Genomic DNA, 10,895 nt, shown 5'->3' on the forward strand with positions numbered 1-10,895 from the left:
CAAACGAATAAATCAAAGAAGATAAATTTAAGTTTTTCTGTCAAACCTGCCTGTGTAAAACCTTGACGCGCATTTTTTTCAACTACCTGCTTTCTACTTTTTCTAACTGTTACCCTAAAAGCTATCTTTATTTCCTGTTTAAGTATAGATAATCTCGTTATATCAACAGATCGTAAAGGAATTACGCTATCTAAGATGTTTAATTGTTGTATAAATTAATCAGGAGTTTGCGCGTAAACATGTTTCAAAGTAAACTGCAGTAAAAGTGACGAATATTGCAATATCCTTCGAGCCTGAACCATTTCAAATTTCATCCGCGGCGTCATCGTACTCGTATCTATTTTTATGACTACTTAAGGTGAATATATATTCATATAAATCTCTATATATGTAAAGGCTATACTAATACCTTTGAAATGCTAATTCAAACTCCTGTAGACCCCTGAAAATTGACCCAACTGTATTTGTGTTCGGCATGAGACTACGATCCGAAAATATAAACATGTCCTCTTTGTCTACTTATCTTCTAGTGGTATTTACCAAACAATAATTTATCATAACGGCGTACCTCACTGCAACTAGCATGAAGATTTCCATATAGGATATAAAACTTGTGTATACCAAATATTCGTTCAGAGGTTAACAAAGTGTGTATTTATAATTGTCATGATATCACGTTGCATCGTATGAAATTCATTTATAAGTAAGAAACTTGTGAAACGAAACAAAAAAAACCTTCTAATGTTTCACAAATAGACAATTCTCACATATGCCTTACATATGTTTAGGTACCTGCGTCCATAGGTTTTTTGTATACCGTTTAGTGCTTTTATAGGACCAACGTATTGATCCTGCCCTCTATTGCGACATCTAAGTGAGTCGGTTATAGCATAATTTACCAGTAAAATTAATTTATACGTACTACAAGGGCTATCTGACCTTTAACGCGGCAAAAATAAACAACGGAAATGAGTCTTTATTACAGTTTTAACATCATCTTTGTGCTACAATTGATCAAAATCTAGCATGGCTTATATTGTAAAATCTCTACGGCAGACGGGGTACTCCCTCAAGCGGAAATTTCTTCAGGCTGAAACATATCATAGCAAAGTACTTAGTACAGACAATTTAGACTATAAATGTTACAGAAATTGAAAAGTACTTGTAGACTTCCCCGACATTGTATGAGAACAATATGTGTATAACCGGTTATTTTCTCAACAATGAGAAAAGTACTAATAATAAACTTTGCATAGCTACTTTATTTTCAACCGTATATAACCGTAACCGTATTTAATATATTAATAGATCATATTATGGATTGTAAGTATAACCTGATGAGGCCACTTGCGGCCTTGCTGATGATGATTAACTGATAACATAATGATTTGCAAAGAACATTGTTTAAGGAAGTGCCAATACTGTTGAATTCAATGCTTGCTTCTATCAAATATAAAACACTGGGCAAAGAATACAAACCTTTTCAGCCCAGGTTTGATTTCGACGGGGGGTTCGACTTTTCTACGGGCATCCCGCGAGTAATAATAATTATTAGCGAGTCGATGGGAAGGTCCAGAAGGAAGTGCTGGAGGCTCTGGGTCGCGCGTCTGTTGATCCATTTTGAATCTTAGGGCATTTACGTTTTCCCTCTAAAAAAAAGAAATTCTAGTTTGACTATAACATGTAAGCGTAAGATCTACAATAGATAGGTACATGAAATTATGCTATAATTCATTAGCAAAGGCGTAAGACATCAACTGTTTTTTAACACAGTTCATAAATACACCAAACGTTTGTTCTTCTATTTGCTGTAACACCGGGAACAATTACTAGAAGAATTATTACTATATTATTATTATTGTATTAGTCGCAATGTTGAAACTGGTAGAGCTAGCAAAGAAAAAGATTTCGTGCAAAAAAGATGAATCTTAATACCATAAGTCGATAAAATATATCATGTTTAGCATGATCGCAAAGATTCTTATTTGATATATATATATATAGTGGTTAAACGTATTTCCTTTACTAGAAGTCGAATCTGTCAAAAAAAATCGTTAAAGCGTATTTTTTCACATCATTCTAGATTTCGAAGACATCTCTAACGATCTATCATGACGGAATGAACAGTTCGACAAATAATATTTGAATTATGATCATGAGGTAGATGTAACAAATCACCAGGACTAGTGACTTTTAAAAAGTAGAGGGTAAAGATGATGTCACATGTAGAATCTTTACATACCTGCAGCTACAAACACCGTGTATTTATAATCGTTAGGGCTTTGTAAATCTGAACACTTACTTAGAGTGTTGGCAATTTAAAAAATGTCATTAATTATTTGCTGCCTATCCTAGGCATCGAAACACACCAGTTATACGAAACCAACAAAGTAAAAACTATTAAACATGCATACATACTTATTCACCTATTTACAAGCCTTTAGTAAACTAATGGTCTTTATCTCTATTTCCATAAGTTAGTTTTAATGCAGTAATGCGTGCGTTTGCATCAATATTTTTCTACCATGCACATAACAAAAGACAGCTTTATAGTGTTATGTTAATAGCTTAGCTACCTACGCCTAACAGGAAGTGTCTCCATTTCATAACGAGAAATGAAACATCTCGTGGAGTGACTTTTGTCATTTTAATGCGCGCTGAAAATCACTAGCTTTCTCCATAGGATTTCTATTCACGATCGCACAAAACCAGTATGCCCTCTGACGGTGTCCTTGTGTGTACAAACATTGGCTTCTGCCAGCCCGCTGACTAGCAGATGACAATATACTGTATTGTGCATGCCAACGTTTTCTGAAGCATGCCTATTTTTCTCTCCCCTTCTTTTGTAAACAAGAGCAGTAGCTTTCTTTGATTACGACGCTCGTTGCAACTGATGGATGCATTGTTGTATACACTTTTTCTACCATGGGTATCTGTTCATGGTTGCAAAAATCGGTCCTTTTCATCATACTCGCTCATCGCTACGGTTTTTGGTTGTGAAATTATCGGCCCAGTCAAGTAGGATACAACCGCTTGTGTAATCTGTGTCTGGGTCTGTGCAATGCTATTGATGGCATCGCTCATTGGTTCGCTTCTGCTTCACCAGCTTTGTCCTTGTCGGCTGCAACCGAATAATAGTTTCTGCAAGAAGCTAGTGTGGTAAACCTGCCTATTATAGCAGAATCAAAAATTTATACTGTTCGAAGCGACAACTAAGGAAGTGCGTTAGCGTGATTGTGCGTTATGCCATAAAGTTGTATTGCTGTTAGCATAAACTGTGTTTGTGTGTACTTATTAACCTCGGTATCCATAACTTTTGGTTATGCAGAAGATAACGGACCTTTGGTGACTGTCTCAAGAGACAACGCAAAGTAATAACGCTTAAGGTGCGTCATAAAGCACACGTACTAAATATCAAGTGTTTTTAACATATAATTATTCCCAAATGACGGCTTCTTATACAAAAGACAGAGGCGCTCCCAAAATCACAAGCGTTCACCGTTTCTGTGTTAACAGACAGCAGTCCCGAGTTCGTGTCAACGACTATTCTAGGCAGAACGGCCCGCCAGCTCTTTATCTTCACATACATTTTTTTCGAAAAGTTCCTTCAACAATAATATATTAGAAAGAATCATATTTTTCCTAAACTGACTGTGGTAACAAATCCTCATAGATGTGGTTGTTGAAGGCGAATCATTCCAATACGAGTACAAGTATTGACACAGTGGTATGACCAGTTCTATTTGACATGCTCCGGTATGGATGTATTTATTCGTGGGGGATGGTCTGCTTTTTTAGTTAAAGAGAAGGGTTCCATGGGGTCACACTGCGATGGCGCTGCTGCAGGGAAAGTCAAGTGGAGATGGTCTGTTCGCATTCAGTGAATATAAGGGTTGGAGTAGACAGGGCTATTGAACCTTCGTTAGACTGCCTTCTCTCTTCCCAGACGGACTTGTGGTGACAGAGTCCAAGACCACCATGACTGCTGCATTATACCAACAATGTTACCGATACTGTGATTTTGTTCTTGCAGACAATAGAACATAGAACGAGACTAATTCTCGTTCCTTTTCACGCACCGTGAAACGGCGGGTGGGGATTCCAAATGGTCGACACACAAAGTAACTAGAAGCTGAATACAAACTGCCGCACGACGGCAACCCTGTACCTAGAAGGAAAGAGAACGCTCGAAGGTTTAATTCGGACTATCAAAATAAAAGTCCAGAGTAGCTGATAGACTTGGTCGAGTTGGCTTCGCCTGGAGAGAAAAGCGGTTTATCCGTATGCGTCTGTGCACAGGTGCGCGGAAACCAGATGTTTTATTTCATATTTGCGATATTTGCGTGATGTTGTTTGCGATGTAAGCGTGATTTCATTACACACCACTACCGCTCTTCGACATATGAATAGGTGAGAAGTTAACAAATTGATATTTGCGTAAGCAGATTTAATACAAATAACAATTAAGTATTCCTTGTGAAAACGGGCAAAGCTCGGGGCGTGGTCTGAAGTCGAGCCTCTCGTCGATTCCGACATGACAACGCCAGTATCGTAAGGTCGCCGAGGACGGCAAAGTAGACCACCTGGTTAGACCTCTATCAGTGTTGCAGAATTTCGTGACAGCGTCGAATAACGGACACCATTTGATAAAAATAAAATAGCGCGATCGTGATAATACCTACAGCCAAGGCTCTTTTTGGCCGCATGTGTGGTAACATATTTTTCCGACCCAGTTTTATTGGTAAATGATAAAGATAACCCAGCTTCGAATGCGAAGAAACCCTACAGGTCTATGTGGCCCACACTGTCTTCTTGAAGTGGACGCGCATAGGTACGGTGACTGCAAATTGTTACTTATGCTCTCCTGTATAAGGGTGTGTCATCTGAGTAGTGTATACGGTTGTCCAAGGCTTGTATGACGCGCCATTCAGCCAATGCGCTCGCCATTGTTAACAAGCGTTTTATTTAAACTGGAGAGACGAGCCGTACATATTGTCTAAATCGCACCTTGCTGACACTTACGCCACCATGTCGACAACATTCACTTGCTCCATGATAGAGATTTTCCTGGCTTCAATCTTGTCCGATGATCCGAAAAGTCCGATGATCGTCTATACACTTGTGATTTTTGTTGCTTGCACTGAGTGCGCGCACAGGCAATATGGGCCAAGCAGCCGGTGGCTTGTTGCTTGAAACCAAGAAGCGTAAATGGCTTTCGGAAGCGTTATGATACGTCAAATACGACCTTCCTCGTACGTCGATGGTTAATCTATACAAATATTGACAAAAGCAAGTTTGCGAAATTTATCTTTTCTTACATACCAAGCAACAATGGTAGGCAGCATGTCTCGATTATTTTTAGGTCATTATCTGTAGCATGTATCGGTTTAGCTTAATTACGGGAAATAGGCTGCTCAAACCAAACTGTGCGCCCCTTGCTTCCCTTGACTTAAATAAAAGATATATTTAAGCTATAACCCATAAGCGATTTGCTGGCTGTTGACAAAGCTGCTGTTAAGGTTGCGATCTTAGCTGTAAGAGTGCAAATTGATTTGTCCGCGACTTTCCGGCTGCCATTATATGGTACTGCATAAAAAAATAGAGAATCCGATTGTTGTTTATAGACTCGTAAGTCATACCCAAAACCAGTGAGTTGTATCGTCAGTGATTCGTCATGACTGTGCTTCTTCCCAGCAGGATCTATTATGCAGTTATTTTTATATCCGTTTGCTCTGAAAACAACGGCCATTTTCTAAAAAGTCTGGTCCTGAGCTTCGAAAACAGGTCATCTGTTTACATTTATACTGCCACGACTAAAAACAAAAGACAACAAAAAAAAAGGTTAGCACATATAATAACTTGTTGAATGTTTCTATTTACGATATGGATTCCTGCACTTATCTCCTCAAATTCAAATCTCATCAAACTTGAACTTTGTGTTGGACGTTTTCATTCTTATGCTACAAATATATTGGCTCGAACAGTGATTAGTAACCCTATTTTACATTCTTTTACTAAAGGGTTTTGCAGGAATAATTGCATTTTTGGTACCACTATATGGTGACGATTGCTGCAATTTTATGTGCCCTATATTGTTCTTTATTATAAGCTGTCAAAGTGTTTTTTTGATAACTTTAAATGTTCTTTGTGTTTTCACACCGTAGATGCGCACGCCGTTACTTCAGGTCTTCTTACGACGTTCTGATTGCACCTATGTCGCTACGATAATGTCGCGAAAATGGATATGTTTAGTCTTAACTTTTTTAGCCATTTTTTTTTTAAATTTTTTAGTAACTGCCACACAAGGGCGAGTGTTCCCTGTCGTCTGCTTTTACAGTACGACATCACGTTCCGTTATTTTTTAGCGACGGCAGGCCATGGAGTAAATAAACGTTTGTGTCGTCTACGGCCGCGAGCAATCTGTCACATGTTTCCGCTTGGAGAAGATAAGACGAAGATTGTTAAGAACAAATCAAAGAAACTAAGAATCGAAAGCCTCTGTCGTTAGATTCAGCAGTCAGTCCTTGTTGTGCTGCCGATAATACAGTTCAGTACTAACACCGACTTATGTTCAGTTACTATAGTCATAATTGCTGTTGATGTGGGGTGGTTGACTTGGCAGGCGAAGAACGCCTCTGTTGTTGGTGCTCATCCCTTTGCCTTTTCGGACTATATTTAGAGCTACGTAAAGGGGCTTAGTTTGTCAGTCGGACAAGCAGCAGACGACAGCGGCACTGACGTCGATTACACGCATGTCGTTCACCGCTTCTTGTTGCTAACCTCACACTCGTGAGAGTTTTTCCCCTTTCCAGAAGCGTCAGTCGGAGACGATTATTGGCGGCTTATGCTAACTGACCGGGTGTAGCTCGTGTGTATCTCTTCTAACGTAGCGACTAAAACCCAAGTGCAACAATTACTGATGGATGCGGGCTGGGTCTCCACGTTCCAGCTGCTGCCGCCGCCATCATTATTGCGTTTTGTTGAGCGGAATGTTGTGACTGCTACTACTACTACTGCTACTGCTGCTGTTGCTGCTACTGCGGTGGATGGTAATGTTAGTCTGGTTAGATATTTGGCATTCGTCACTATTGCACAGGCGAGATCTGCCCACGTCGATCGTTTGGTGGATTCTGCCAACCAACTTGTACCTGCTGGATGCCAGTGCGGTCGCAGAGTCTTTTTTACAACTTGAATAACTTCAGCGTAGTTAACTTACTCCATAAGCCTAGACGACATCTCGAGTGAGTTAGTCCAGTTAACGAAGTGAATTCAAGTGGATGTTAATTGAGAGACATGGTGCTGATAAATTGCTAGCAAGATACCTGACATTTTCAATTGTCATTTTTCTTTAACTATTCTAGCGTGATATATGATACAATACGCAAAGTTTAGTGAAACGTATCTTTTGATCTTACGTAGCCCTGTCATCTACAAATGATAATTTCAACTATTTGACGAAGAAAGTGGCGAGTAAGCTGACGACTTATGTGGCCCTGCAGGTTCTATAAACAGTTGTTCCTGCCGCAGTAATAGCATTTGGCAAACAACAAATTATCTGCCATAATAAATTGAACAATTGCATTTTTCTCGTTTCGGTCTTTGATCATCAAGACCACCGAAAATAGGGATTGTATAGGGGTAAATTGTGTTTCTACTGCGATCCACGGGCGATTACTGTGTTGCTGGGTATTGTATTATTTGTCGTCAAGTAACATCGTTTTTGCTTCACAATTGTTGTATATAGTAATAGTTGGACCTTATTTTAATTACGATAGACTTGACAAGTATACATAATCGTATGCTATATATATATATATATATATACACTACGATTTTATTAATATTACCTCATTATTATTGCTGCCTATACTGCTTAAGCAGTATCTCCTAGCCTTGATGCTCTTATATGTGGGCAACTCATCTATTTGGTCGTAGTTTTCGAAGCGGAGGGTATTTCGGCTGGTCCTGGAGATCCCCTCGTTGGGAGCCGTTTCCTCGTTACCTAATCTACGATCTACGACGACAGCAACAGCTCACGTATACACGAAAAGTTACGATGGCCGACGAAGTAGTGCTCCTTAACGAAAAGGAGACAAATTCTGGACGAATAACAGCCGAGCCTAGTGGCGAAGATCCCCAGCAGCAGACAGCGGGTGACGGTGACAGCGAATCGGATAGTGGGGAAGGATGCGAAGCCCGCAGTTTAGCAGAAAAGGCGTTCCTTCGGAAGGACGAGGCCACGGCCAGCGATGGACTACGCGAAGGCCTAGCCGACGGAAAGGAGAAGGCATTGCAACAGGGATTCGACTCCGGCTTTAAACAAGTAAGTTTAAAAGCATACGTTATCCACTCTAAATTAGTTAAGATATTAGATCAGCTAATTAAGCCAGTGCTTGTAGTGAGAATTGCTGTAGCCTTTTTTGGTGACACCTGGCATTTCAAGATTCAAGCAGAAAATATATTGTAGCTAAAATAAATTTTAATACGTTTAAGTATAGCGAAACGAGGTTAAAAGGATATTCAACTTTTTATATCTCATTAAGATTCTCTCCTCAGTACCATTTTTTTGTGGGTATCAAGTTAGACTATGATACCTGGGCTTTTTTTTGGCATCTACGTAATAGTGAAAAGAGATTTTTCGGCTGAACTTTAACATGCCGAAGAACTATCTCAGCTCATAGATAGATGATTATTGTAAAACCTTTATTGTACGACCGTTGTAAAGCCATTCGATATTCATCGAGCAGGTATGGCTTGTGCGTAGTCACATTCTTATTTTCCTGCGAAATCGCTGTAAATTATCTTACAGCATGTTCATTTTTAGGATAGTGGATTGGTAGACTTTTCAACCACATAGCAGATTTGCAGAAGATGAAACTCAAGTCGAAAAGCAAATGAATCGAGAGATGAAAACGACTAGCTTCGCAGAATACGAGAAAATCAAACAATAAAGAAAGAAGAGTGTAATGAGCAAAACCAACTCGGAAAACAAGTGTAAAACTTTAAATAAACACTGGCCATATAATGAACTTGTGAATATTAAACGATTCTCGGAAGCAGCGCAGGAGATTATTTAAATTCTGTCTTACTATTCTTACAGAATAGTATTTAATCATTTCATTAATGTCTATCTTCAATCTTTGCTTTGAAGAACCATAAAAGAGTATTTCAATGCCTTCAGTTGTGAAGTGGGCTTGGTGTTCAATGGATTGTTGGACAAAATAATTTAGTTGTTAATTTTAATATTCTATCTTCAATTTGAATCAGACGCATTAAAATCTGGAATATAACTCGAAAGTCTGTTTTGAAACCTTCCAGGACAAACAGTTATATTATGCTACGTAATGGGAAATAAAAGAAGGGTGAAGGAGCATAACTGGGCAAGGATAGCTCAGAAACACTACCATTTTTTTTATGCAACTTTTAAAGGATAAACAAAAGTATTGTGTGTTATTTTGGTATAGGATAACCGTGAAGTACATTTCCCGTCCACCAATATCTGTAACCATGTGTGTGCTTTATTTTTTGGAAATTATTCTACAGTGAAGACAGCATTAGTTTCAACATTACGCAGTTATAGCTCCAATCTTATGCGGACACCTTTTGGACACTGTATAAATACAAAGAGTGCAAAGTAACTTCTCAGAAATCCTGAATACTATGTACAGGCTTATTACCATGTATAAGGTTTATTTAACAAATGGTAAAGATTCTACCCGAAATTGAAACGTATAACAAATGCATGTTAATTCGAAAGCTATTCGCAAAATTATAGTAAAGATCTGATACCGAGATAGGATGCTAATATGAAATGTAAGAAACGTGAAGTATGAGAAACCACCGTGATCCTTATAACTGTAAGCGGTGGACACGTTTAAGTACGAGACAGAATTTTCCTTCTCTGGAGCGCATGAATTTCAACAACTAACCTTCACTATGAGGTTTTTTTTACTGTACCTGTCTCTGTTGCAGGGTTTCCAGTTAGTGGAAAACATCTCAATATGGCGTGGTTTCGTCCAGGGTCTGAGTACTTCGATCAAGAAACTCGACAGCGGTCAAGAAGAGAAGAAGCAACTTTATGCGTTGTATGGCAAGCTGTTAGAATTCGAACAGAAGGTCATAAATTCGGAGGCACCTCTCGAGGAAATTCGTGGGCAAATGGAACAGGTGAAGAAGGATATTAAGACAGTGTTGAACACACTTGGAATGGCTCATTTGCTGGATACGATGACGGATCTATGAGAATTGGTCTTCATTTGACTTGCAGCGTTTCTCGTTGCGTGACATGGCGGTACTAACTTAACAGGACAGAACAGAGGCTCTATTTGGGACACGAACGTGTCGAATCGTAATACTGTTGTGACCACTTCTTGAGTTGTGTGTGTGTGTCTCTCTATTCGGGACTTGGCAGGATGTACCTAAAGTATGAGGTAACTATGGATTATTGCTTTCACGTATTCGGGCGTCCGGAAGACACATTACTTGAATCTGGTGGATGGCGCCTAAAAGTAAGCAGAGTTATTGGGTCTGGATACAACTGACGCATATAAAAACACAGACTTTAGATGATCAAGCGGTAATAGTCTGGTTATTAGTTGCCGTCATCATCGCGTGCGAAGGAAGGATGTATATCAGAAAAGGAAGTTTGTTTCATAACCTCCTTATGCCTATCCACATCACTCTTAAACCGTTGTACGCTCTAGGATTGTACGTCGCCAGGCTATGGCAGCGCCACCCAGCAGTAATGAACAGCCGAAAACATGGTCGAGTTCACACTGATCACGAAGCTCTCAGACCCTGTAGATATAATATCACATAACCTACATACAAATACACAAATAATGACGGGGGAAGCTATGACTCAATAAAAAAGCCTAGAATCTGAGAATAGCTAC

The 10,895-nt window shown here is 39.3% G+C and overlaps 2 protein-coding genes across 9 annotated transcripts; one reads left to right on the plus strand and one right to left on the minus strand.

Annotated features, from left to right (window-relative positions):
- Positions 1-956: 956 nt before the first annotated feature.
- LOC111264314 (NADH dehydrogenase [ubiquinone] 1 alpha subcomplex subunit 7) lies at positions 957-2,763 on the minus strand. Of its 2 annotated transcripts, none has more exons than XM_022840100.2 (3): positions 2,581-2,763; positions 1,480-1,649; positions 957-1,090 (listed from the first exon to the last, which is right to left on the minus strand). In XM_022840100.2, exons 1-3 carry the CDS (start codon positions 2,644-2,646, stop codon positions 1,048-1,050), a joined length of 279 nt encoding a protein of 92 aa, XP_022695835.1. In that variant the 5' UTR covers positions 2,647-2,763; the 3' UTR covers positions 957-1,047. The 2 variants fall into 2 exon arrangements, with proteins under 2 accessions (XP_022695835.1, XP_086826158.1); XM_086970032.1 differs by having other exon boundaries at positions 2,577-2,718.
- A 101-nt stretch (positions 2,764-2,864) lies between these two features.
- Positions 2,865-10,889, plus strand: LOC111264313 (uncharacterized). Of its 7 annotated transcripts, XM_022840094.2 has the most exons (4): positions 2,865-3,386; positions 4,034-4,410; positions 7,882-8,323; positions 9,973-10,889. In XM_022840094.2, the coding sequence occupies exons 3-4, from the start codon at positions 7,907-7,909 to the stop codon at positions 10,240-10,242; spliced, it is 687 nt and encodes a 228-aa protein (XP_022695829.1). In that variant the 5' UTR covers positions 2,865-3,386; positions 4,034-4,410; positions 7,882-7,906; the 3' UTR covers positions 10,243-10,889. The 7 variants fall into 7 exon arrangements, with proteins under 7 accessions (XP_022695829.1, XP_022695828.1, XP_022695833.1 ...); XM_022840093.2 differs by lacking the exon at positions 4,034-4,410; XM_022840098.2 differs by lacking the exon at positions 4,034-4,410 and having other exon boundaries at positions 7,936-8,323.
- Positions 10,890-10,895: the final 6 nt, after the last annotated feature.

The sequence above is a fragment of the Varroa jacobsoni genome, unplaced genomic scaffold (assembly GCF_002532875.2).
Source record: "Varroa jacobsoni isolate VJ856 unplaced genomic scaffold, vjacob_1.0 scaffold_845, whole genome shotgun sequence".
Lineage (NCBI taxonomy): Eukaryota > Metazoa > Arthropoda > Arachnida > Mesostigmata > Varroidae > Varroa > Varroa jacobsoni.

What these genes read in the sequence shown, in the direction of transcription:
- LOC111264314 (XM_022840100.2), bottom strand. Translation starts at nt 2,646, where the DNA reads ATGACAAAAGTCACTCCACGAGATGTTTCATTTCTCGTTATGAAATGG. An exon ending in GGAGACACTTCCTGTTAGGC is followed by an intron (nt 1,650 to 2,580) that starts GTAGGTAGCTAA and finishes TCTTTTTTTTAG; the next exon opens with AGGGAAAACGTAAATGCCCT. An exon ending in ATCAAACCTGGGCTGAAAAG is followed by an intron (nt 1,091 to 1,479) that starts GTTTGTATTCTT and finishes GATATGTTTCAG; the next exon opens with CCTGAAGAAATTTCCGCTTG.
- LOC111264313 (XM_022840091.2), top strand. Translation starts at nt 7,156, where the DNA reads ATGCCAGTGCGGTCGCAGAGTCTTTTTTACAACTTGAATAACTTCAGC. An exon ending in AAGCCTAGACGACATCTCGA is followed by an intron (nt 7,242 to 7,935) that starts GTGAGTTAGTCC and finishes ATTTGGTCGTAG; the next exon opens with TTTTCGAAGCGGAGGGTATT. An exon ending in TCGACTCCGGCTTTAAACAA is followed by an intron (nt 8,324 to 9,972) that starts GTAAGTTTAAAA and finishes TCTCTGTTGCAG; the next exon opens with GGTTTCCAGTTAGTGGAAAA.